Source organism: Colius striatus, chromosome 4 (assembly GCF_028858725.1).
Source record: "Colius striatus isolate bColStr4 chromosome 4, bColStr4.1.hap1, whole genome shotgun sequence".
Classification (NCBI taxonomy): domain Eukaryota; kingdom Metazoa; phylum Chordata; class Aves; order Coliiformes; family Coliidae; genus Colius; species Colius striatus.
In genome coordinates, this window is record NC_084762.1 from 1,641,031 (window position 1) to 1,666,363 (window position 25,333).

At 45.3% G+C, this 25,333-nt stretch overlaps 1 protein-coding gene across 4 annotated transcripts in view; it reads right to left on the reverse strand.

Annotated features, from left to right (window-relative positions):
• The window catches only part of TGFBR1 (transforming growth factor beta receptor 1), a 37,226-nt gene extending 20,074 nt beyond the window's left edge, over positions 1–17,152 (reverse strand). For all 4 annotated transcript variants that reach the window (XR_009818589.1, XR_009818587.1, XR_009818588.1 and 1 more), the window contains exons 1-6: positions 16,978–17,152; positions 9,290–9,541; positions 8,635–8,877; positions 5,019–5,249; positions 943–1,110; positions 98–254 (exon numbers count right to left, since the gene is read on the reverse strand). Coding sequence is in view for 1 of the 4 variants with exons in the window: in XM_061994606.1 (XP_061850590.1) it covers positions 98–254; positions 943–1,110; positions 5,019–5,249; positions 8,635–8,877; positions 9,290–9,541; positions 16,978–17,056 (1,130 nt within the window). In the remaining 3 variants the exon portion in view is untranslated. The remainder of the gene's footprint in view (positions 1–97; positions 255–942; positions 1,111–5,018; positions 5,250–8,634; positions 8,878–9,289; positions 9,542–16,977) is intronic.
• Positions 17,153–25,333: the final 8,181 nt, after the last annotated feature.

Below are 25,333 nucleotides of genomic sequence, written 5' to 3' on the forward strand. Positions count from 1 at the left end.
TTTGTGTTTGTACTCAGAGAGACCTTTTATACAGGACAAGAAAAAACAAAGCACTTCATGATAAAAGTTGCCTGAGACATCAGGTTAACGATGTTACCTTTTTGTTCCCACCCTGTGATTTGGGGCAATGTCAATCGTGTCCGTGGCTGAATCGTGCCTAACTGCCAAGCCAAGGTCTGCAATGCAGCACGTTCCACTTTTCTTCACGAGTATATTTTTTGATTTCAAATCTCTGTGGGCAATTGCTGGCTTGCCTGCAAGGGAAAAGAAGCAGAAATAACACATCTGTTAAACAGGCAAGTGCTATTATTTTAAGCCTGGTGTGAATTTCGTTTGAAGTTAAAAATTCCTTCCCATTCTGCTGCTTTATGTGCACAATGGTGACTCCTGAAATCATTCAGTGTGGACTGGCTGGCTGTCCAAAAACTGCCTTAAATGTCTACCCTGCTACTCCACTCTACTGCTCCTTTCTCTCTTCTTGCAAGTATTTATTGCACACACATGCTGTTTGCTACAAATCCCTAATATCTCTGGAATTAGACCTATGGTGCTGTCTCAAATCAAAGTTAAGAGCATGCTAGAGGCACCATTACTTAGTGCTTTTTAACAGCTGTTTTATTACATCACAAAACCTGGATATGGCACTGAAAGGCAGACAAAGTGTCTTCCAAATGAAGAAGTTCTACTGGTTCAGAAGCTATCACAGATCCCAAACAGACACTTTTCAATGCAATCAGCTCCACAAGGGATTAAACTTGGGTACCTGTGCTGAGTCCAGCTGCCTTCTCATCACATAAGTAAGCAGGTGTGTGCAAAGCAACTACAGTCTGAGAAGACTGAACATTGTAATGAAGAAGAGAGTTACAACAGAGAGAGCTACACGTGTCATTAGAAAAAAATCCAGTATTATCCACACGACAGGCTGAACAGTTGTGAGATTACCTTGTGTGCCAACAATTTCCATGTGAAGATGAGCAAGACCACTGGCAGTGGACAAAGCTAGTTTTATCATTCCTTCCACTGTGACTGTATACCTGTTCAGGTAATCAAAGAGAGATCCATGCTCATGGTAGTCTGACACCAACCACAGCTGAGTCCATGTACCATTGTCTGCAAAACAACACTGGCATGAATACCATGCATACACACACAGTAGAGACAAGCCATAGGTGCCACTTCAGTACCATGCTTGTGAGGTACAAACTATGTTTCGCAAGGAATCTCAGCTAATCAGACTCTTAAATATTTACTTCCATCCCTGTAACACTTAAATGCCTCTGTAAGGGCTGGGATGACCATGCTAGACTTTCTGAACATTCTTTTATTTAAGCTAAAAGATAAATCATAGAAAGCCAATGTCACCATGATTCCAAGGTGAGCTATTCAGGGTATTAGCCAGGCCCTGCCTTCCTCTAACTTTGCTACTTGAGGAGAAACAGTGCTGAAAGCATGATGCAAAACTAATCCTGTCACTAACGGTCTAGTAGAATTTTGTCCAGGCTACCCATAATAAAAAGGATATGTCATTCAAGCTTTGCCCTGTAACTCCTTCATTCCTCCCACAACCTATCCAGCCACAGCCTGGGAGACAAATTTCCACTGTTACCAGCAACTGGTGGAATTCTTTCTCAGCAGCAATTACTACAAAAACAGTCAAGTTCCACCTCTGGTGACCTCTAAGTTGCCGGCCAAAATTGAGGTTTCCAGGAGGCACAAGGGTAAAAACAACGAAAACCACTGATTTTGAGAAAACCAGTCTGCTCTGATTTCTTGCCGAACTATGAAGAACAAGCTAAGTCATACCCCAAGGCATACAAATTACAGGTAAGAACTAAATTGTTCACATTATTAAACGAGCAGACACAAAATACTTTAAGTTTAAACCACAAAGAAGATATTGAAGGAATTCAGATCAAGAGAGGTGGAAAGGTGGGGTTTTGTTTTGACTTAAGAAGCAGAAATCTACCCAGAAAAGAACATTTCTTTAAAAGCTGGGACTCCCATCCAGAACGATACAGCCACTATTCCATAAGAACAAGTGAGAAAACTCAGCACAAGCCAGTGACACATGCCATTATGTGTTAGTCCCTGAAGATTATCAAAATGCATACTCATAAACTAAATATGAAGGATAGGAAGAAGGAAATTCATAAGTCAGTTCCTACCACAAACATACTGAAAAATGTTTAGCTTCCTAATACAAGGTTCTTACATCTCCTTCCCCCTTCCTCCACGTCCCTCGGAGAACACACTTGGCCCAGAAAAGCCAGAGGCACAAAATCTCCATTCTACAGATTGACAGAAACTATTTTTGAGTACTTATCTTTAAATAAGCATTTGGGGGAGGTCAGGAAAACCTTCCAGCATCCTTTCTACTTCAATATTTCTAGAGGCCAGCAATGTCATTAAAAATAATGATGGAAATAATAAACCAACAAATGCTTCAGAGTCAGGAAATAAAAGTCTAATCCACGTTTAAACAACTCTCAATGTAAAGAGAATATTGCCTTGCTACCTTCACAGAATAGTGCTAGCTAAGTTGTTAATTGAAACAGGTAAAAGAAAGCAGCCACGTGATACAAAAAAAAAGACTTGAGAAGCTGCTGGCGCAGTGGGAAGCTTCTTATAATATGCCACCAGAAATGACCCCCAGGCTTTCATTTTCAGGAAAGAAAAAAGGAAATTAAAGACCTCTTAAAAAAAGATATCTTCCATTATTTTATCAGTGAGACTGCTGCTTCTTTTGCACCTTTGCATATCCAATCATGAACTCGTAGAACTTGGCAGACTATTCAGCCTATTCCAAAGCAAATTATGGTCTCAATGTCAATCCAGCAGTATTAGCTTCACTGAACCAGTCTTACAGAATCATTAAGAAGCAGATATGTGTTCATAGGGTTAAAAAAGGTGCTCTCAAATACATATAGTCAAAGAGCTCCACGCTTCACCAGTTGAAACCCTGCATTGCCTGAAATAATCCTCTCCTGGGCATTAACACTATACACACACTCATGGCTTGGCCCTATATTTGATCTCTTCTCCTGTTTCTTATGATGGGAAACCTCAGCAGGTGTCTGAACTAGCCACCAGTAAGGGAAATTAGAAATGTAATTTTAAGGAGCCCACCAGACCTACTGCATTTAAGTAGATCTTTTAAAGGCGGAACAAAGCTCCTGAATAATTATTGTTGCTTTGCGTCAAGATTAGAGTGTCTTTGTATAAAGTGTTTTTCTCTGTAGGTGCCCACATAGAAGAGAATATGTTGCTAATTACACACCCTTCTACTTCAGTTTTATCTTATTACCTTCAAGTTTTCACATTCAGTCTCCTTTTACCTTCCTTCCAAAGGAGGAAATGCAAAGCTGGGCTTACTATTGATTGTGAAAGATGCCATCACTCTTTCACACTGTACATCGCATTTGTGTCCCTCCAACTCAGGGTTAAGAAGGGATACTACTACAACCAAGCTTACATAAATAACACTATTTACAGACAAGCTGAAATACAGCATGTACAATGTCTAGCTACTACATTTGACAAGCTACACGTTTGTTTAGCAATCTGGAAGCACCACATATGATGAACTTCACTGTCAACACTATAATAAGACTTAATTATTAGCAAGTAATAATTAATCTGACCCTGAGTATTTTTGGCTGCATAGTAAACAGCATCTGCCATGAAGCTTTCAATCACAGGATTTGCATTATCAGGTAAGAAAAAGTAATTACACTCAGCAGTAATTACGTGCAGTAGCACAGCCTTCCATGACAAGGCAACCTAATTTCCTTCACATACACACACCCACAATCAAGAACCTCAAGCAATTTCAGAGTGCTCAAGAACATTACAGACATTTCTGTATGTTCCTGCAAACCTATTTAAGAGTTTAATTATGGCTGTTTCATCTGTTTGCAAGGAACCTGAATGTATTTTAAACCATTGAAATCACTCAATGTGATTTCTTTTTCAAAGTTGTTTCTTTTGCTGATAGAACACAGTCTGAAGTTGTGAGTGAAGCAGCTTTCACATCTGTTGTTATAAGACTCATTACAGTTCAACAAAAACACTTCAGTTTTGCCTTTTCTTTCTGCCCATCCTCCTCCCCATCCTACTAAGAGCAGTAAGGCAGAGCTGTGTGCAGCACGTTGCTCAGTTGCTGGCTGGGGTTAAACCATGACAGAAACCTTCCTCGTACTTCCTCCACACAGCAGCAAAGTGCATTTTTGGGACAAACTATCTATAGGTTCATGGCAAAATGGGAGACTGGTATGGTTAACCAGTTAGATTTTGTTTAAAGTTACAGCTAAGGTACTGCAATATATCCTTTATGCTTAAGAAAGACGTAGTACCTAAGGCTTCTGCAGAGAGAGATTTTCAGTTCTCCCTTTAATGCAACAGATCTACTCATTTTACACCTAAGAAACCTTCATCTGACTGAAACCACATCAAATTTATAAGAGAAAAAAGGTTAAACTTGTAGTGGATACTTTAAGGCTTACCAGGAAAGCCTGAGGAAACAGGCAGAGATTTTTAACACTAGAAAAACCAAAACAATTAAAACCCTTTTTCTACTTTAACTGGTGATCTAAATGAATAACTTAGCCTTAAAAATCGTCTACCTCCTACTTTAGATTAGGACAACGGGACTAGACATCATCTATCTTACGAGGCTACTAGGGAAGAACAGGTATGCAGCAGATGCATGGGCTGACAGGATGAGGCACCTCCTTTTTGACACAAAACTTAGCCAGTATTTTAACTTGCTTGTAGAAGCCACTCAAGGCAATACTATTTTTGGTTTAGTTAAACAAATCAAGTTTCCCAGAGAAAGGAAAACGTACTTTTTTTTCTTCATTAAAGCAACGAAAAGGCTGTCAAACCCTGACATGCTCTAGCAGCAAAGTTATATTTTACTACTCTTAAATGGATCCTCACGTCATTTTATTTCCCTCCCCATTTACTAGCTATTCCAACCAGGTACAACAATCAGCAAATGAAGGCACAGCATCACTAACCTTTGTTGTCTGCAGCTATGAATCCAAGAATGTTTTCATGCCTTAGCATAACTGTTTGATAAATTTCTGCTTCCCGAAACCACGAGCGTTCCTCTCTTGAGGAGAAGATCTTCACAGCAACTTCTTCTCCTCTCCACTTGCCTCGCCACACCTCTCCAAAGCGACCCTTACCAATGCTTTCTTGAAGTACTATGGTTCTTGCAATTGTCCTTTGCACAAGTAAGGGCAAACCTGAAAAGAAGAGTTAACATTAAACCTCAAACATATTCTAACAAAATAAACACTTTCATAAGTACTTAAGACTCAGACTCCATTAAGATATTTCTCTTAGAATGCACACAGACTCTCTCAAGATTGTCACAGCTTTGCTGTGAACTGCGAACAAGCACGTCGGTGCTTCAAACTTAAAGGCCAGCAAAACAAGTACTTGAAGATATTATGCTACAAACTGCCTCTCAAGTTACTAAACATGCTACAGACCTTCTTTCAGTTTAGATTTTTTTTTTTACAGTTGAACCAATCCACCTACAATGAAAAAAAAAGAAACAACCCGTGACACTCTCAGGGCCAGGACTGAAGGAGGTCTTTTGTTTGGTCATGGCAGTGTGGGTTTTTAAAGAAAGAGATCTGCTCACAGGTCTCCTGGCAAGGCAGTTCAAGAGCATCTTTGCTAGTCATTTATTCACTTGATATGACTTGATTGATTTCCACGTTAAAGTTAAACCATGCTTATCAGCACCAGTGACTGTCAAAAGTTCACGCTCCTGCCTAAGAACGGCTACAGCCTGTTAGCACCCTCAGGCCACTCTAAAATAGGAAAATATCCTTGCAACATAAGCTTCCCATTTTACAGGCCATTCTTGTGCACCTCACCATAATGATACTTGAGAAAATGCTTTCATTCATGAAGGTTTTACAGCTTCAGAACAGCTACATGCTTTCAACTCACAGCACTGCACAAGGTGCTTTGGCAAGTTTATACAACAGACAAGAAGCGCTGGCATCCCCTAACCAGGGTGAGTTTTGTTTACTTTCTATCTTCCCTGGAGTTCCTCAGGACTTCCATGCCTATAGGAATTTTGGCATGACCTGTGCTGACAATATGTCTACGTGAAGAAAGGAAGGGGAGAGAATGGACATCATACCAAGGATTTAATCACTGTCAGGTGCTGCAATAATTCCTAGAGACAGGCAGTGTTTTCGCCGTGTGCCCAAACTGTAAGGGCTCCTCTGTGAAGCCTGACTGGCACTCTTTACAAACAGACTTTTGAAATGCAGAAGAGGCCAGAACAGAACCACCACAGGACCCAACTAATTCTGGAAATGTAAATATTTGACTTTGTTGGCCAGTGAAAGCTTCCTCCCTTGCACTCCTGTACTACTGCAAAATCCACTGGTAAATGTCAAATATAAGCTGATTGTTAGGACTTGCAAGGGTTAATATCCCTAACATCACCATTTTCCTACAGCTGCTTCAGAAAGCTGTACATTTTCAGTTTCAGGTGTACTGCTCTCAATTTGTTGTACCATGACTGTGCATGAAGTCAGTTTTCCCCATCGGAAGGATGAGAAAATCCAAGCCCATGTTAAATTCAGCTGCAGCTCATAACATTTGGCATCTCATATTCAGACACAGTCATCCCATTTCTCTCTGCAGCCTTCATCATCACCCTCGTCCATCACAACAAAGTACTCTCAAGCCTTCTTGGAGTTTAAAAAGAAAGCTCCTTTTCTTTTCTGTATCTTAACTGCCCTGACTAGTCTGCACCAGCGACTGTCCAGTGCTTTAAGAAATTTGTACCTGATTTAGATAACCTGGGAATTAAGGAATTGAGCTCTAAAGCACTAAAGAAAGGCCAACAAAAGTAGCTGCCAGAACTTTGCTCTTGTTCATAAGTCTCTACCCAGAAAACTTCCTCTGATGAATAATACAAAACTCCAAGCCCCTGAGCTGTGAAAAAAAATCTCATTCCCTTCAAGCCTCTACGGAACCACAGACAAGTTTAAGGAGTTTTACATTCACTTCAACTGACTCAACTTTACATTGACTTTTGTGACCCTTTGGATTTCAAAACACTCAAGTTCCTGCTTGAAGGCACATACCAATAACAACCAAAGCTTTCCACCCCATCTTAGGCAATTTTTCCTGTTTCCTTGCAATTTGTGAGCTGGAGAGTAAAAAATGGGCATCCCAACCCGTCTATACAATATGCAACTGATACATAGAGATTTGCATCATGATCTGAAAAATCACTCTCAGCTCCAAGAGACTTTGAAATCCTTCTCTTGGAGGCTGTGGCTTCAGCAAAAGGATCTATTTTAGGCCTTTCATCAAATCCTTTCATCAAGCTTCCAGTTGTTTCAGGTCTTGTTCAGCATGGAACAATAAGACAATACCAACAGAAGTCCAGACTGAATAATTAATAACAGCTTGCAATTCATCACTGCAAAAATGAGTTCTACTTCTTTAGAGTTTTGATCACTTCTCTGTTTTATACGCCTCTCTCCAGAGAATAGCATAATACAAAACTGGTAGAATCCTTTGTATTTGAATACAAGCTCTTTTGGTCCCTCAGCATGAAGTTAAGAGCAACACATGAACTTCAGGGCATCAGATTAAACGTCATTTTGTCTGTTGGGTACATTTCTATTGTGTTTCTTGCAAACTCTTGCCCCAACAGCATCTTTATCACAGCTCAGTTTGACAGGGCTAAGCACTATTTTAATTAGCAGCTCTGACTTTTCTCCCTTCAGTGACCCTGTTTCCTCATCCTCAGTTTATTCCAGAAACATTCAGCCTTCTCAGTTTTAAATGTATTGTACCAAAGTCTGCATTAAAGTAGACATTTCAGGGAGGCTTGATTGCTGCAGGAGTATTTCAGGATATAAGAAAATTATCAGTTCAAGTGCTAGGGCACTGTGAATTGACATAGTCACTGACTGACTGCTATTGAGGCAAAGTGAAAGAATTCAGCCGTTGAGAATGAGACTCGAGGATTTCTTTGCAGAAAGTACTCTGAAAGGGCAAGGATGTTTCAGCATATGCACTTGCAAGCAGCAGGAACAGTTTTCACTATTATCTTTCCTGTAGCAGAAGGCTGATAAGAGGCTGCAGTACACAAGCTGAGGTCTCACTCCTCGACACAGACCATAAATTAATTTGTACAATGATTCATCTGACATCATCCACCATCAACACCTATTAAACTGTATTTCTGTGATACACACCACCAGAAGCCTTACTAACAGAGGAAGCAAAACATTTACAATAGCTGACTGTGATGTTCATAGAATATTAAGGCTTGGAAGGGATCGTGAAAGATCATCTAGTCCAACCTCTTTGCCAAGAGCAGGGCCACCTAGAGTAGGTCACACATGCCCTGCACATCGGATTATACTTTCAGAACAATAAACAGTAGCAGCAACTCGATAGGTTTCTTTAATTTCTCTTATTTCCATGTATTGCATCTTCTCTGATCCTGAATGAATCTACATGAAAGGAGCTTTTCTAGTAATTTCTCCAGTGCATTACAAGTTCATTTGACAACATTAAAAAAGTGCATGCCTTACAATGCTCTTAAACACAGAGTAATTGCTCCTAAAAAGTGTGACTTACCTGATCCAGAGCCTGACGTTGTCATATCGTAAATCAAATCCCTTAAAGTCGTTCCTTCCGATATAAAGGGCCGATCCAGCGAGGGATCTTCTTCACTTGGCACCCGGTGATGAATGACGGTACGATTGTGACAGAGGTACAGAATCAACATGAGTGAAATGCAAACGAAGCAGACAGGTCCAGCAATGACAGCAGCCAGTTCCACAGGTCCCAGGTTAGAAGCTGGTTTTCCTGGTGTAGGGCCTGACAGTAAGATTAAGGGAAAAATGCTAAAACTATTTCTTTCTTTTCATGCAACTAAGTCTATTGTATATCACAGTGATCTTCAAATTATTTCAATGTATTTGATAGAACACTTGCACAGTAAATTTCTCCAGAATCAAACTAAGCATTACAAAGGACAAAAGCAACTAGGTGCTTACTTGCAGCTTCCATTTAACTTGAACACAAGTCTTCAAAAGTAGCCCAACAACCCTATCCAGAAGGATGAATTTCTTGTTCCAAATCTCTCGAAACTTTAATTTGCAGGATTTACTGTGTACTTTAGGCCTTCAGATTCACCGATGACTTCAAAACCAAAGCTTCTATTCTCATGGAATTCTCAGGTTTAAAGAACAAAATAAAACAGGAAATCCGGTATGTCAAACCCCCCTACCTGGTGTTGGAATTGGAAGTTCTATTTTATTGCAGTGGTCTCTGTCACAGCAGTAAGGCACAGTAATGACTCCATCTCTGGAGGAGGAGGCACACACGAAGGGCCTGTCTCGGGGAATCAGATCGATTTCTGCTATGCACATGCTGTTGTGTATGACTTTGTCTGCAGTCCGTGTTACTGAGGTAAAGCACAGCCCATCCGTCACACACGTAAAGTTATCTTTAGTACACAGATGGCAGTAACACTGCAATGCTGCACAGAGGAAAAAAACATCACTGTTAGTACTGGGACATGCTCTGAGTGCAGAAACAACCTGAATCACTAAACAGAAGTCCAAAGCAACAGGCAGCCTACAATCTTTTTGGTTATGTAAACACAGAACTGCAACACTAACAAACAAACCCTACAAGGCCATTCAGTGTGGCCGAAAAGAGGTTGGGAGATGAGCAGATGAATGTCAAATTTAAAGCTGAAGCCATCTCTCCTTACACAGCTATGTATTAAAAGAGAAAGGCTGCAATCCTGCATGTTCCTTCAGGTAAAGAAGTCCTATTTCAGTTTCTCCTACTAAAGATCTCAACCTGTTGATACCACCATATCCTCTCAAGCATGCAATTCTGCTGTTTTCAAGTCAAATACAAATAATGCCATCCTTCCACAACCACCGTGGGTATAGCTTTACTGAGTGACAAATAGGATGCTGCTGGCTACCCAAGCACAATACTTCATACATCGCTTGACAGCCTCAATTCTGCACCGAGGAATGGACACACAAAGGCTTAAACCTCATTAGAAACCAAACCCTGAACGACCCGAGAACACACTCCTCCCCACAAGCAGAACACAGTTTAGACTTGTTTTTTATGAGGCCATGGGAAGATGCTGCCTTACAGTACTCGACTTCCTCATTTACTAAAGCTATCAGATGCACTAGTGAAGGACCATGATGAAAGGATGACAGACTAATCACGTCTAAGGTGACTAGGTTTCATTTTTTAAGCTGCAGAAGTTCTTGGAGAAGGAAGACTACTACTAGAAATTGCTTTCTCCATTCCTTCCTGCATTTACAGGATCAAAGCCAGACAGAAAACAGCGCAGCGGCAACAACAATATCAATACACTCTGCCTGCACTTGTTCAAAAGCTGGCACAGAACCTAGGTACATGCACACACAGATATAAAATACAAGAGATTTAGACAAATTAAGTCTTAAACGTTCCTGCCCAGAACACGAAAATGCACTGAATCATAAACAAGCATCTCTCAAGGGCACACAGAAAATCTCGCACCAAAGGTGTGAGGTCTAATAGGTGCCAAAGCAATGGATGCTCCAATGTCTGAAATTTGGCGGTTCACTTCAAGAGTTTAAGAGAAACACCTGAACTGCCCTGGATTTTACATTCCTCTTCATCATTGCACATCATGGATTTCAACAAATGGCTACCTGATCTCAAATATTTACATACATACATATACACTCCCCGTCTCAAAGCCTGGATTCAGAGTTGCGCCCCTTTCTCTGAAATCTTCCAAGACTTTGAATCAAGCCAAATTACTGCCAATCATCCTCTGCTGTTACAGAAAAGACACGACAAAGTTCTTAAGGCCAGCTACCGAAAGATAACGCATGTTTCAGAGAAAGCCTCCAGCTCATAGACCAGTCAGAAAAATAGAGATAAAGATTGAACGGGATTGCAAAATTATTTGTTTAGTATAAAGATTACTGAAGAAATAAGTAGAAAGTATCTGGAATGATAACTGCACACATGAAGGTAAAGCTAAAACAGTGCCACTTGTTGAAGACGCAATTCCTCCCCCATCAGAGAAATAAGGAAAGTCTTATTATCCAGAGTGTAACTGTAAGAAAGTCACGCAGTTATTTCCCTGCAAGGGCCTTTGGTAACTTATGCTTGAACACGCTTTTTTTAACCCATTAAAAGTTTCCTAAACTATTTACACACAGATATTTTCCAGCTGTATCTCACTTGATCCACCCATGATTTTCTTTTCCTATTTAAATAATATTCTTGTCTCATCCCAACCACGTACACACCTGAACGCCGGCAGTAAAGGACAGATGCTCAGTAAGGTGTGTTTACGTTCACTTACTCTACTCAGGCCGAGTTACCTGAAGTTAAAAATGAAGGTTTGGGTTTACATTTATTCATCCTCCTGACCTTGTGCAGTTGCAGAAACACACCAATACCACTATGACTAAATCATGCATTTGGTGTCTTATCTTCCTCCCTCACTTTGCTCCCACCTCTCTTTTGCTCCAGGATGCCCAAGGAGTGCAACGTGACACAATTAATGCCACTGTCTTCTAGTCTCCTGTCAAGGCACAGCACACTGTCACACACCACAAATACATCCCTGCTTCTGAAGCTGCTCTCCTCCTCAGCAGCAGAGCACAGGATCCGGCGAGCTGGGGAGCCAAAGCCTCTGGGAATACAGGTTTCTGCTGCTCCCTAGTGGGCACTCTCTTAAAAACCGCAAACCACACGCTAAAAATCCCTGCAGTCCCTTCCCCTGCTCTTGCCACTTAAAAACTCTTCATACCTTCCAGCTCAAGCAGAAGGTAATATGGAACTTCCATATTTTACTAACGGGAAAATTAATTCAGTGTCTTCAGTAACAAGAGGACGAGAAACGGAATTGGAACATCCCTGCCCACGGCTCACCCTCCATGTCTACAAGAACAGAGACTGCCAGCACGTAGCTGATATTAAACATCAGTGAGATGAGATGCCCATGACCAACTGCAGCTATCACTTCATTCCTATAAGGTAGTGTTTTCGCCTGGAACTCGTGCCAAAGAAGAAAATTTCACTGGTGGCCATGGCAGTGCTGGCTTAAGGGTTGGGTTTGATCTTAAAACGTCTTTTCTAACCTAAATTGTCCTCTTGGCAACATAAATCACAGAACCTCAAGGGTCGGAAGGGACCTGGAAAGCTCATCCAGTGCAACCCCCCTGCCAGAGCAGGAGCACCTAGAGCAGGGCACACAGGGACTCATCCAGCTGGGTTGGAACGTCCCCAGAGAAGGAGACTCCACAGCCCATCTGGGCAGCCCCTGCCAGTGCTCCCTCACCTCAGCAGGGAAGAGATTCCTCCTTATGTTTCTTTGGAACCTCTTCTGTTACAGCTTGTACCCACTGCACCTTGTCCTATCACTGACAACAGCCTGGCTCCATTCTCCTCACACCCACCCTTTACGGATTTGTAAACCTGAATGAGGTCACCCCTCAGTCTCCTCCAAGCTAAAGAGCCCCAGCTCCCTCAGAATGTTTGCTTTGTCTCTAAATAGTCCATATTTTTCTCAGAGAAGCATTATAGTAATTTTAAAACCTCAGACAGAAGCCAGCCAGGTCTCCAAGTTCACCTAAATGAACACATACATTTCTAGAATGGGTTGCTAACAGCATGACAGCGTGTCAGCTCTAATGTAAGCTCATCTTCCAGAGCCGGTCGTATCTTTCAGGTGAAACACACTTGGATGCATTAGAAAGCACTACTTAATCTAGTACCACAAAAAGTTCCTTCAAAATGACTAAAACTCAAGAAAAACCAGTTTCCACTCAAGTCTTTGTCTGTTTGCCATGGTCCAGAAGAACTCTCTTTTTCTTTTCAAGTACTACAGCAGTGTTTACACAGACCCACCAGCATGAAACTCCACCACCAACTAATGCAAAGTTATGGCTGTCGATGATCAAGCAAGCAATGAAAGCACCAGAGGCTAAAGGAGTGCACTCAGGGTTGGAGATACAACCGGTGACAAAGCCAAGAACAGAAATTGGGTCACCAGGGTAACTTAGGGCCTTCACTGTATTTCCTTCTTGGGCCATGACCGCTCTAGAGCTGTTGCTGCTCTACCCAACTGACTGCTGTTACAGAAACCAGCAAGATGATGCGGCTGGGAGAGCCTGCCTGTGCCTTATGACACATATCACGTCACAGAAGTTATCACCAGCAGACTTCTCATACCCCCATCTGATATAATAACAGACTGAATAGTAACTCTGGTGTTGAATACAATCGCTTGGGTAATGTCTCAGGCTCAGACTCTCGGTTTGACAGCTTTCTGTTCCCTTTAAAAAGCCTCTTCCATGGGTGTTGCAGCCTGGAAAGCCCACGGTGAGGGTAAAGCAAGCTGATAATGTACATGAGAGACTGAAATGACACAGCTTGACAAGACTTGAAATAAGCTGGTTCCCAAGAGCTCAGATATTAATACTTTATAGAAAACATGAACAGAGGACTAAGCACACCCTACCTGCTTCTACCAGTCTGGGTACCTATCAAAAGAGTCTTTTTTTTGTACCCATTGTCTTTCTGAAGTAAGAAAACTGCACAAAGTCTTTATCTTTAAAATTGCACAAAACCCTGTGAATCACTATACAGTATTTGGTGGCACCCTGCAGAACTACTTCAGCCTGACAGTTCAGCACAGAACACTGCTCTCATCCAAAGAATGTTTAATTGCAAATCGTATGTTGAAACATTATCTTTCAAAGGATGCTAACAAAGGCTATTAACAGCAGTTAAAACTTGTAAGGTGCTCTAATAGCGCCCCAAACTCACATCTCATAATGAGTAATTCACAACTGTGCAGCATTAATACTTTTAATCATGTATCTTTGCTTCACACAAGTTTCCAAAAGACCTCAGGTCCCCAGTGGCAGCATCATGTTGATAAAGAAACTCCAGATCCTTCTCTCGGGACTTTCTCACTCTTCTCCCATGCAGAACACAACTTTTGAAACAAACATTTCACCAGAAAGTGACACTTCCAAGAGTCCTGATTGTTCTTCTGGCGTCCCACAGCATTCAGAGTTTTGAGGGCTAAAAGAGCAAGGCTATGTTGTGCAAGAGAGAACAAACATGTTTTGGGGAGATAAGCAAGAGGGCTGTAGCAGTTACTGTGGGTGTTTTGCCTGTCCAATAAAATTTGCCACAAGCAAAAAAGCGTAATACAGAAAGGTGCTGTCAGTTTCCCATTCTCTTACTCAGAGGCTCCTGTCTGGACACTTCTAGCTCAAGATATAAAATGTCTGGGTTTTAAAATATCTGGGCCATGGGTACATTCATTTTAACAGTCACACTCGGTGAGCTTCCCTAACTCAGTCTCCTCACAAAAGCACTAATTAAGTTTAACGGTTGTATCAGCACAGGATATCAAGTCTTCAGGACAACTGTCACTTATCTATGCTAAGCAAAACTTTCACTGAAAACGTCAGTTTTCAGCAAAGAAAGCCATGCACTCCAGAACAACTACTTCATCAAGGCACCACCTTCAGCTCCCAAGTAATGGTAAAGCCTGAAGAAAAACTCCACCTTCAAAAAAGCACCGCTATGTTCTCTGCAGTGCAGTTGCCAAGTGAGACACTCAGTATCTTTGCACCTCATCCATAAAGCTACTCACAGGTATGTTCATGTCTCTTACAGGAAGACCCATTAAAGTTTTGCTTCTGGTACCTTTCACAGAAGAGGATGTTTTAGCAAAACGAAAGTTACAATTAAAAGCCTAGGTTAAAATTTTGCTAAAGTCATGAAAACAGAAAGGATAATGATCTACCTCATTTATACTTTCAGATTCATGCCTGCATATATGTCACATTTCTATGTTTAATTGCAATCAGGGGGCAACTCTGTGAATGCAAAGGTTTCCAAGAGAGGACTCCCTAGAATTTTGGGGAAACCAAAGACAGTGGCTCACACAGTGAAAATAAAGCAGCAAAGCGAAATTTCAGGGTGTGTCTTACAAGCGAAGGTTGTCCTGCTGTTCAGCTAGCTGCCGTGATTCATTACACAGCTCATCTGCACATAAACGCTATCAACAGACAGCAGCATACTGCGGGCTAGCAGAGGCCATCAGAAAACACCTCATTTCTGTCAGCCCACGATAAGAACACTAAACAACAGTAACCAAGGCTTCACTTGCACTTCTTTCTCAACTTAGACTACCATGTTCAGAAATATTTACCCCATTACCAGTACCTAGGAGCTGCTCCGGCAGGGGGGTTGGACTAGATGATCTTTCGAGGTCCCTTCCAACCCTTAAGATTCTGTGACATGCCCAGTTCCCTTGCATAGGAAATAGTCACCTTTTTAATAAAGAACCGGCAGCACACCACCACTTCCACCTACGCTTCTGTATACAAGTCTATTGCCTTGATTCCACGTAAAGCCTTTAGACCTTAATTTCACAACTGAGACGAAATGAAAACTGTTGATTGATCAAAGGCGTTAGAAAGGAAGAGTTCCTTCAACATCTAAGCTGGATGTGTTGCATAAGAAAGCGTTCAGTTACCCAACCCTGCTGCAGCTTTTCAAGAACACCAGAAGCACAACAGGTAACTTCAGCTTATTTCACTGTTTCCACATCAAAGATTCTCCCTCTTCTTCAATAAGGATACGAGCAATCAACAGAGCATTACAGCAGAACAAGTTATGTTTTTCCTTAAGAAATGTTTTCTTTGCAGCACAAGTACCATCTTAGACTGAATTAGGGACAGCACAGTAACAGCCCGGATCACGGCATGTCTTAAAGGCTGAAATTGAAGACAAAAGTTGTGCTTCTCTACTTGCTCTTTAAAACCCAAAACAATATGCAACCCATCTATGGAATTTAGGAAGTGGATCTGTCGGAAAACACGGAGTTTGTGTATCTATCGTCTAACGCTATAGATAAAACTGAAACCTAAGTAATTAGAGTAGGGTGTGGGTAACATTTGTATGTATCTGTGTACCCTGTCAGGGGCCCAAGCTGCTAACTGATGGGCAAAAGAGGCTTTCCAAATAAACCCAAGGAAAAATATGTTGCATTTCTGGCTGCTATCAAGGACTGCTGCTTCATGCACTAGCTCTGCAACAGCGTGGCTCTGCCACTACACCTCTCACCGTACTGACAGCACAGGTACAGAAGGCTGGAGGCACAAAGCTGGTTTACTGTTGAATATTCACCAAAGCTTTTATTCCTGCGCTGCCTGGCCCTGCTCCCACCCGCGACATCACCCACAGCACAACGCAACGGGCGTGTAACGGAGCGCAAGCACCTGACGTGGGAGTTCAGACAGCCTTTCACCTTCGCAACGTGCAACACGTCCCGACAGCCGCGGCCGGTGCCTCCTGCCCCGGGGCCCCGTGGGCAGCAGCGCAAGGAGCCGGCCGGCCCTTCCCCGGGCCGGAGCGGGGGCAGCGTGCCGCGGGCAGGCAGCGTCCCGGGTAGGGCAGCGCTGCCCGGCCGCCCTGCCTGCGAGGCGGCTCTGCCACGCCGGGCCACGGCCGCCGGCCCGCGGGGTACAAGAAGCGCCGGCGGCGCGGGAAAGTTACCGCCCGCGGTCGGGGGCACGGCGGCCCGGCCGTCAGTAGGAGCTGCCGCCGCGGGGACCCAGGTCACCCCGCACTCCCAGCCGCAGCCCCTCCTGGCCCGGCCACTCCCGCGGAGCCGCCGCTTCGCTCGGCCAACAAAGGGACGAGCAGCCCGCGGGCTCCGGCAGAGCTCGGACACCGGGGGGGTGGGGGGGGGGAGGAAGGCGACTCCGCCCCAGCCGGCCCCTCCGCCATGTTGTTGAAAGGAACCGACGGCGACCCGCAGCCCCCCGCCGCTTTCCCCCCACCCCCCCCAACCCGCCGCCCCCCGCCCAGGCACCACCTCACCCTCCTTCCCGCACACGCGCGTGCACTCACCGACCGCTCCGGGGAAGAGCAGCGCGGCCGCCGCCAGGCACAGCAGGGCCCAGGGCCGCCGAGCGGCCGCCAGCGCCATGGTCCGGTGCCGATAGCCGCCGGGCTCAGGGCGGGATCCCGCCTCACGGCCCCCCTCCCGCCCAGCCCGAGACGCGGCGCGGCGCTCGCGCTGCCCGCACCGCCCCGGCTCGCTCCTGCCGCCAGCGCGACTGACGCAGCGCCGCCGCCTCATTGGCCGCTGGCGCCCCGCCGCCCCGCCCCCGCCGCCCGCCGCCCCGCCCACCGGCAGCTGCCGGGGAGCCCCAACAACAACAACAGGCGGCCGGGGGCGGGGACACGCCGCTGGGGGGCGGGGACGAGCGCTGATTGACAGCCGGAGGGGGCCACCCGGGGGCGGGGGCACGCCGTGATTGACGGCTCACGTGGAGGCGGGGCGGGCTCGTGATTGGCGGATGGCGGGCACCGCCTAAGGGGCGGGGGTGAGAGCGGATTGGCTGGGGGAGGGCACACCGGGGGCGGGGCCTGGCTGTGATTGGAGGCTGGAGGGCGGCGCGAGGCGGGGGCGGGCCCGCGGGAGGCGGTGCGGGCGGCTGCCGCGGCTGCGGTCGGACGCGGGGACGGGCCGGTGCCCGCTGCACGGGGTCGCTCGGCGGGAGATGTGTATAGACAGCTCTGAAAAAGGACGGGCGCGGGGACGGAAAGTGTCCCGAACCAAGCTGGACCTCGGCAAGAAGGAAAACGCTGAATGTGAATAACGTTTACCCAGAGAACAGAAAAGGCTCTTTGCAAAGCAGCCCTCCTCAGGCAGCAGACACCTTCCTTCCACCCCCCAGCCCTCTGTCCTCCCCAGCAGCTTTACTCAAGCTAAGACAGAAGTGTTTACCGTTGTAAACACGTTGAGACCCACAGTGCGGGTGGCAACAGGGCAGCGGCAGGGTGCCGGACCTGATTGAAGCCTGCCGCACCTCACAGAACCCATGCGTGCGGGAAGGTCGGACCTGATTGAAACCCGCCCGTGGTTCCGGGTACGGGTGGGCACCGGGACCAGCTGAGGATGGAAACCGCTTCACTTTGGAAAGCGAACTGTAGTGGAACTGGGCTCCTTAGCGGGTGAAACCCACGGCGCTGAGTCTCACCGCACCCGGCCTCCAGCGCAGCCCCGGCTCGCTGAGCATGCGCGGTGCCCCGCAAATACACCGCAGCTCCAGATCACGGCTGCCGAGTGGGAGCGGGACAACTGGGAATGTCCCGATTTCCTAACTGGTACAAAGCCTCTGCTTCCCCGTCCGCAGCAATTGCCCTGCAGCACCCACCGCTGCGCAAACACGGGATGAGCACATCCCTCGGCGCTGTGTCAGAGGTTGGCTTCGCGCACACCGGGTACCGCTCCTCGCCTGGCAGACAACAGGGCGTCCCCGTGTCACCCCGCAGCGTCCCCTGGGCCGGGCGAGAGGCGCCCGCAGCCGCAGAGCGGAGGGAACCCGCGGGGACGGGGAGCAGCTTCCCACGGGCCAGTGTCACGTCCCGAGGGTGCAGATGGGGGACGCAGGGGACGGGACACACGGGGACGGACCTGATGAAGACCCACAGCGGGGGTCGCAGCAGCGGAGCTGTGAAGTTCCCGAATGGGGGAGCTCGGTCCCGCCTCCCTCCCATTCGCTCAGGACCCGGCCGGGCCGTGGGCTTCAATCAGGTCCGCGCTCCCGCTACTCCCGCCATGGCCGCCTGCACTGCGGGTCTCAATCAGGTCCGCTGCCCTGCACAAAAAGCCCCAAGAAACAGAGGCTGAGGGGAGACCCTCTCGCTCTCAGCACAGCACACATGGCAAAATGAAACGGCCTCAGGTTGCACCAAGAGGGGTTTTGATTGGAGATGGGGAACAATTTCTTCCCTGAAAGGGCTGTCCAGGGTCATGGGGGAGTGCCCATCCCAAAGCTGAGGGATCCCAACGCTGTAGAGCTGTGAGGCTGAGCGACATGGCTTAGTGGTGGCTGTGGCACTGCTGGGGAACGAGTGGACTCCATGAGCTTAAAGAGCTTTTCCAGCCTCAGTGACTCTGTGATTCTCAGGAGTGTCTGGTGATATGTCACTATTACCTGATATGGGCCCTCTCTTACTAAGAAATACTTGAATTGCTTTTTAATTTTTGATAGTTAAGGGATTATTTAAGCATTTTGTCTTTCTTCCTGATGTAACTTCAGTTCTGACTGCAATGTTGGCTCAAATATTACTACATTTGCATCAGTACTGCTTTCAAAAAGCTTATCCTGCTTCCAAAGTATGAAATACTAACTATGATGGTTTGGAAGAGTGCCAGCTGCTCAGATAAAGTGAGAAAAAAATGAGAAGTTGCAATGAGAAATGACCTTCTATTGATACACAGGGTTTTTCATAGTTTTTTTTAAAAGAAGCTTGTTTCTGACTTTCACAACCTGCAAAGAAACCCCAGTCATTCCCATCCTGTCCTTCATGTGCATTTTCTCTGCCAGTGAGAGCCTTGATTGGCAAGTTGCTCAGGTAATGCTCTCCTCAAGTGTATGTGCAAGTTAGTGGGACTTACAGCACACAAATAAATAAGCTCAAGTTGGGGAGAAAAACCCTCACATTTTTAGTGAGAGGCCCTCATAGGTGACCTGGTATCCCTCTCCTGTCAGTTGACAGGGCTTTTTTTTCCTAGTATTTAATCTCATGAGAATATTTTCTAAAAACTTCTCCGAATTTCCCAGTACATAAAGATAACAGTTGACTCACACCTCTAATTTTGTCTGCTAATAAAGCTTCAAATGTCTCCTGAAACCATGAATCATGCCTGTTCTTGTGTCAGAACTTCAGCAGTGCAGCAGCAGTCACAGGCCTCACCAGAGTCATGCAGGTTTCCTAGCACTCATCTATTTGCTTGCCTACATCTGGGTAAAATATTTCTAATGTGTCTGACAGGGGAGAGGCTTTCTCATCCATCTTTTAAATTTGGAGCCAAGAGATGTGGGGTTCTAGTGCCACCCTCCACAGGTTGTTTCTGCTGGTATCTGTGAGCAGTTTGCAGATCTCCTTTGGTGATGGACGGAGTAGCTGCATTGTGCCACGGTAAGCTGGGAGCAGAACCTCAAGCCCTGATGTCTGAGTGCTGGCTATCCAACCAGGGAAGCCAAATCCCTCTACTCAGCAGTCCTTGCTCTAACCAGGTCTTATTGCTACTGGAATAGGTACCAGAATGTGGACACCAAGTGTTCTCCTACTTCACAACCAGCTCTGCATTCCTCCAGCAGAATGAACTGTGTGCTGCTTTCTGGAGGGGCAGCACACAAATCACCTGCCTCCTTCAGCCCAGTTACCTCCATTCATTTATGAGTAGCTTTGGTTCAAATGTGTGACTATCTAAGAGAGAGGATGTAAAGAAACATCAAAATGAAAAAAATTCCCCTGCTAGTACATCCAGCACTTTGTGTGCATGCTTATGAGGAACTTGGGTCTGCTGGATTGGGTCTCAGTGTAGAGCTGGTGTCTTAGCAAACACTGAAAGGAAAGGCACGTCATGTGAGTGGGAAACACCAAAAAGTTTCAAAATGAGTATGTCCCAGTCTGAGAGATGAATGCTCATGGGCAAATGTGTCTCACTATTTCAGTGGTGATTGCTGCTGCAGCCAGCCAGCCTTCAGCCTCTCCATCTGATAGTGTAGATCTAGGGATTTGCTGCTCTTCACTGAATGCCTCTTGGTTTCATGCTACCTTTTTGGTAAGACGATACCTGTACCTGAATATAACACCCCGAGTGGATTTGTACCACTAAATCCCCATCCCTTTTTGGTACTCACAACAAAGCAGCTGTCCTTTCCAGGGAACATCTTGCTTCTGTGGCACGTTACAACCCACTGGCAAGAGCAAATTAAATAGTGTTGGGCTTTGGAAGCCGAGAATTTAATTCTAGTCTCTGAAATGTGGCTATTTTTTCCAGACAACAAAACATGGTATACTGCTGTACTGTCATCCTGCTTTCCTATGACAACTCATCAAGAACTGCACCTAAAAGCTAAAGCATATAAACCTGTTATTGTTATACTTCAGATAGTGACTATTAGCTGCTGTTAAACTATGTGGAGACCATCAGAAGCCACAAAACAGGAAATGCAAGAGGAAGTTGACACTAAGGAATAAATAGTTCTGTTAAAGTCTGAGAGGATGTTTAAATTCCTTGCCACTGCTGTCATCACAAGTGTTTCCTATTCCTGAAATCACGAGAGGTCACTAATCATAACTGAAATTAAAGAGCTACTACCTAGTCAAATTTGATCATCTGTCTTGCATCTGGTGAAATCAAGGCTCTAGATAAACCTACATCTCCCAGAAGTTCTGCAAGAGCAGCATAGAAAATGCTTTCATCACACCTGCCCAACCAGGCTGCTCCTTGTCAGTGCTGTTGAAAGGAGACTGTTGCCAAAAAAAATCATGAGAAATGTGTCACTAACTTAAAAACAGGATAAAACTAAGGAAAAACTGAGCATTTGACGTGAACGTCAGGAAAATGTCTGTCATGGCACTGGGTTACTTTGCTAGCAAAGTCATGGAAGTGATGGTAGTGAGAATATATATGTGGAAGGTGGGAAAGGAAAAGCCTTCACTGACAAGGAGATCTCAGTTTAACTAGCTAGACAGGGAACTAATTTTGTCAGGGTTGATGAACGTGTGACAGGACAGAAAATAAAGAGCTTAATAAACATTCAGTGCTCACTGGGGCAAACGACTGGAGTCAGAGCATCTCAGAGTTATTCTATTGCAGCTCAGTTTTATAAAGAAGGTTACTCCTTTGGTAGTGGTAGCTGAAGGCACTGCAAGTCCAGTCTTTTTCCTTTACAACTTCAGTAAAGGTCAGAGAACTGTGCAGGTATTATATTTTGAAGACTGGCTGTGGTGTTATGGGGTTTGGGGTTTTTTTTTGCACAGTTTGAGTTTCTATTTGCATCAACTATCAAACATAGATTGGCCTATAAACACACCAGAATTAGTTTGTTCTGTTAGCCTGGCTGAGAAAAACAACCCCACCTCTTAGCATTTGTAGGATTATTCTGCAGGTGAGATAAAAGGAGGTGCACAAAGAAGATGTCCTAAGTTACCCACACACAAAAACCCTATGATGGAAAAACTGTTGAATACTGTGAAGTAAAGCACTCAACAGAGATAGTTCAATATCCCTGCCTTGCTCAGAACACAAAGTGAGCAGAGCCCCTTTGGTGACCAGCCCTTGAAGGGCTTGTTTGATTCTCACAGCTCAGGAGGTTGCAGTGCCTCAACAACATGAGCGAGCAGTGCTGCTCTCTGCACTGTGGGGTTCTGCCCTCCCTCCTGCTGACACTTGCCTGTGTCTGATCCCACAGCAGCCAAATCAAATTGCTAAATCAGCAAGGAACAAGTATCTTTTTACTTTGCAGGGTTTGCTCTGTGGCCTCATGATAACATTTGTAACCTACTCAGAGATGGATCAAGTTTTATGTAGCTTTTCACCCCTGAACGAATCAGGGACAGAATCCCACTCCTTTGGGCGCTGCTCTGTTCTCATAAACATGACATCATCCTCTCTCTTTGGCCACACCATGCCTTAGTCACTGCAGCATTTGTAACACATGAAAGTGGGGTTTTCCAGACAGCCTTACCCTTCATGAGTAGTCCTGGTTTGTTCTCTGGACATCGCTTTCTTGTGGGGAAAATGAGGAAAAAGTGTTCTGAAACAAACACTTCTGTTCAGGCACGTCCTGGAGTCCTGCTACAGGCTTTGAGTTGGATGAGGACTCCAGTTAGCCCTGAGGCCAGGCACCATGGCTAAGCACCTGGGACTGCAACAAAACCTTTCTGTTCCACAGTAGGGTGGCTCCTTCAGACTATCCACAGAGGTGTTTGTTAGCACATGCTGTCTCCCCAAAACATATCCCAAGGCAGAGGCTGGAAAGGTTCCAGGTGGCACCGAGCAGAGCTATGCCAGGGAATAATTCAGCAGTCAGTCATGCTGCTTATGCTCTCACCTGTACCCTGACCCTACTCTAGACATAGCCTCAGAGATGTAGCTAGCCTCACTTGAGACTTTGGAGCCTGCATTTTACATAACCCTACAGCAAAGCTAACACCAATGAACCACTTTCCAGAGGTTAACACCAACCCATCCTCTAACTCAGTGGGGAGATAATGTTTTTCCAGCAAGATCTTGCTGAACATGCCTGGAACTACAGAAGACCAACGAAAATGATTGTGAGAGGAGATGAGGAGAGAGCCACAGCCATGGGCAGTCCCTGCTGCTGTAAGCACACTCAAAATGCAGTGCACAAAACACACCTTTCCTTTGTCATCACCCTCTTAGCTTTCATTTGATTCTGTAGGTGCTCTTATGTCCTTCTTACAAGGTCAGACAAGACCCTCACTCACTTCTCCACTATAGCCTCTCTATCAGCCCGGAAAGCAGGTTATAACCTTGCCCCATCAACACCAGGGTGTGATGCTGAACTGACTTCACCTGTAGAAATCCTCACAGCCTGGGCTGTCTGTAATTCTGTGCCTTGAGCTTGAAAGAGCTAAGGTGTCATTGTGCTTGACAGGAGTGTGTGGGGAGGCTGGTGGCTTTGTAAAGGAAGGAGGGGTTGTGGTTTCTTGTTGGCTCCAAAGGAGCCTCTCTGGACTCCAAGCCATCTTATCACTGTATCCCATGCTCCCAGCAAATGCTCTGGGTGCTGTGCACAGCAGAGACAGAAGATTCCTGTGAAAGGTGGAACTGTGCAGCACCGGAGCAACTGGCAGCTCCCAGCAGCACTCAGCTTCTCTGCAGAGGAGCAACACAAGCTTTAAATAAAACTGGGGAAGGACAAGTGAAGGAGGAGGTCAATTGTGAGGTGGAAGAAAGGACAAATGAAGAAAGCGCCATTCCATGTCTGTCTCCTGCCTATACAGGGTGAAGTTGTATCCTCACCTCTCTGCAGGCAAAGCCTAATACTGCTAGAGCTGAGCCATCCAGTTCTTTTCCAAAGAGTTATTAACTTTTCCCAGACTTTACTGTTGTTTTTTTTTCTGCTTGCCCTTTGTTTTTGTTGTATTTAAACCCCTTGTTTTCTTTCAGGTTCAGCATCAGCTTAATCCAAAATCGATCATAGTTGTTTTTCCCGGAATCACACAGAACCACAGAACAGAGAACTGATACTTTTGCAGAAGTCCAAAGCCCACCATGGTTCCTTCTTGATTTAAAGGAAGCTTCTGTTGTTATAGCTTACACCTAGAGTTTACACAAAGTTAAATCTGCCAGACTGACTGCTAGAACTATCCCGTTAGGTGAAATGGATCTGCTGTACTTTATTCATCAACCCACCTCGAAGTTCTGATGGGTTATAAGACTGTCACCTCCTCTGTGTTTACAGTGTAGTAACTTCTGCCTTTTAAAGTGCATCAAAGTTTCAAAACAGACGAATGTTTTCCTCTGAAAGACTGAAGAATCTTGTTTGGCAGTGCCCTGGTTTCACTCATTCAGATTGCCACGCTGGATTCTGGTGCGGTTCCTCTTTTCCACCTTGCTCTGCTGCTTGTTTTGGTGGTTCAGTTGCTTTATACACAGTTCCTTACCTGAATTAGCAAATGAACTTCCTCAAGTGCTCCCAACCTTTGTGTTGGAATCATGCTGATAAAACTATTCTGCTTTGATAGTGAAAGATAATGTCTTTTAAGTACTGGGCTATTTTTTTTTCTCTGTCCTATCCTTGATGAACATTACTCTTTCTCTCCAGGGAATATGAAGGACTCACTGGCTCTGGTTGACATGACAAAATGTGGGTTTTTTCCCAAGGGAAACCTCTTCTTTCTCCTACCTCGTGGAGCAACCACGGAGACTTTTTTAGCATCTCACTGATGGTGCTAAACCATTTCAGTTCCCTGCTAAGCTCCTCAGGAGACAGAGAGGGGTCTGCCCTGCGAAAGGATCGGCACAAACAGCATTCTGGACTAATTTTTGCTGAGTCTGATACAAACACCAGTTCAGTTTCTCCTAAAAACAGTGTGGGTTTCTTTTTAGTCTTTCCCCCCAGCTCCTCTGCTCTCCTTTGAACCGCCTGTGACTCAGAGCAGAACCCTGCCCAACATGCACAGCTCTTCCAGTCCCGTGAACCCAAAGAATCTGGCATTTCACAAGAGTGCTCAGCATTTTAGGGAAAGGCACTGTAAAGGAGTGCAGCTCGTGGTTATGCATACTCTGGACACGGAATGTAAACTGGTTGTGCCTCATTGCTGTGTTGTAATGATGGAGTTGCGGCTTTTCCAAGAAATAAAAGAAGATTTGATTCAGCTGACCCTGGGAAATAAGCTTTTATAGTGAACTGGAAAAATAGAGCTGGAT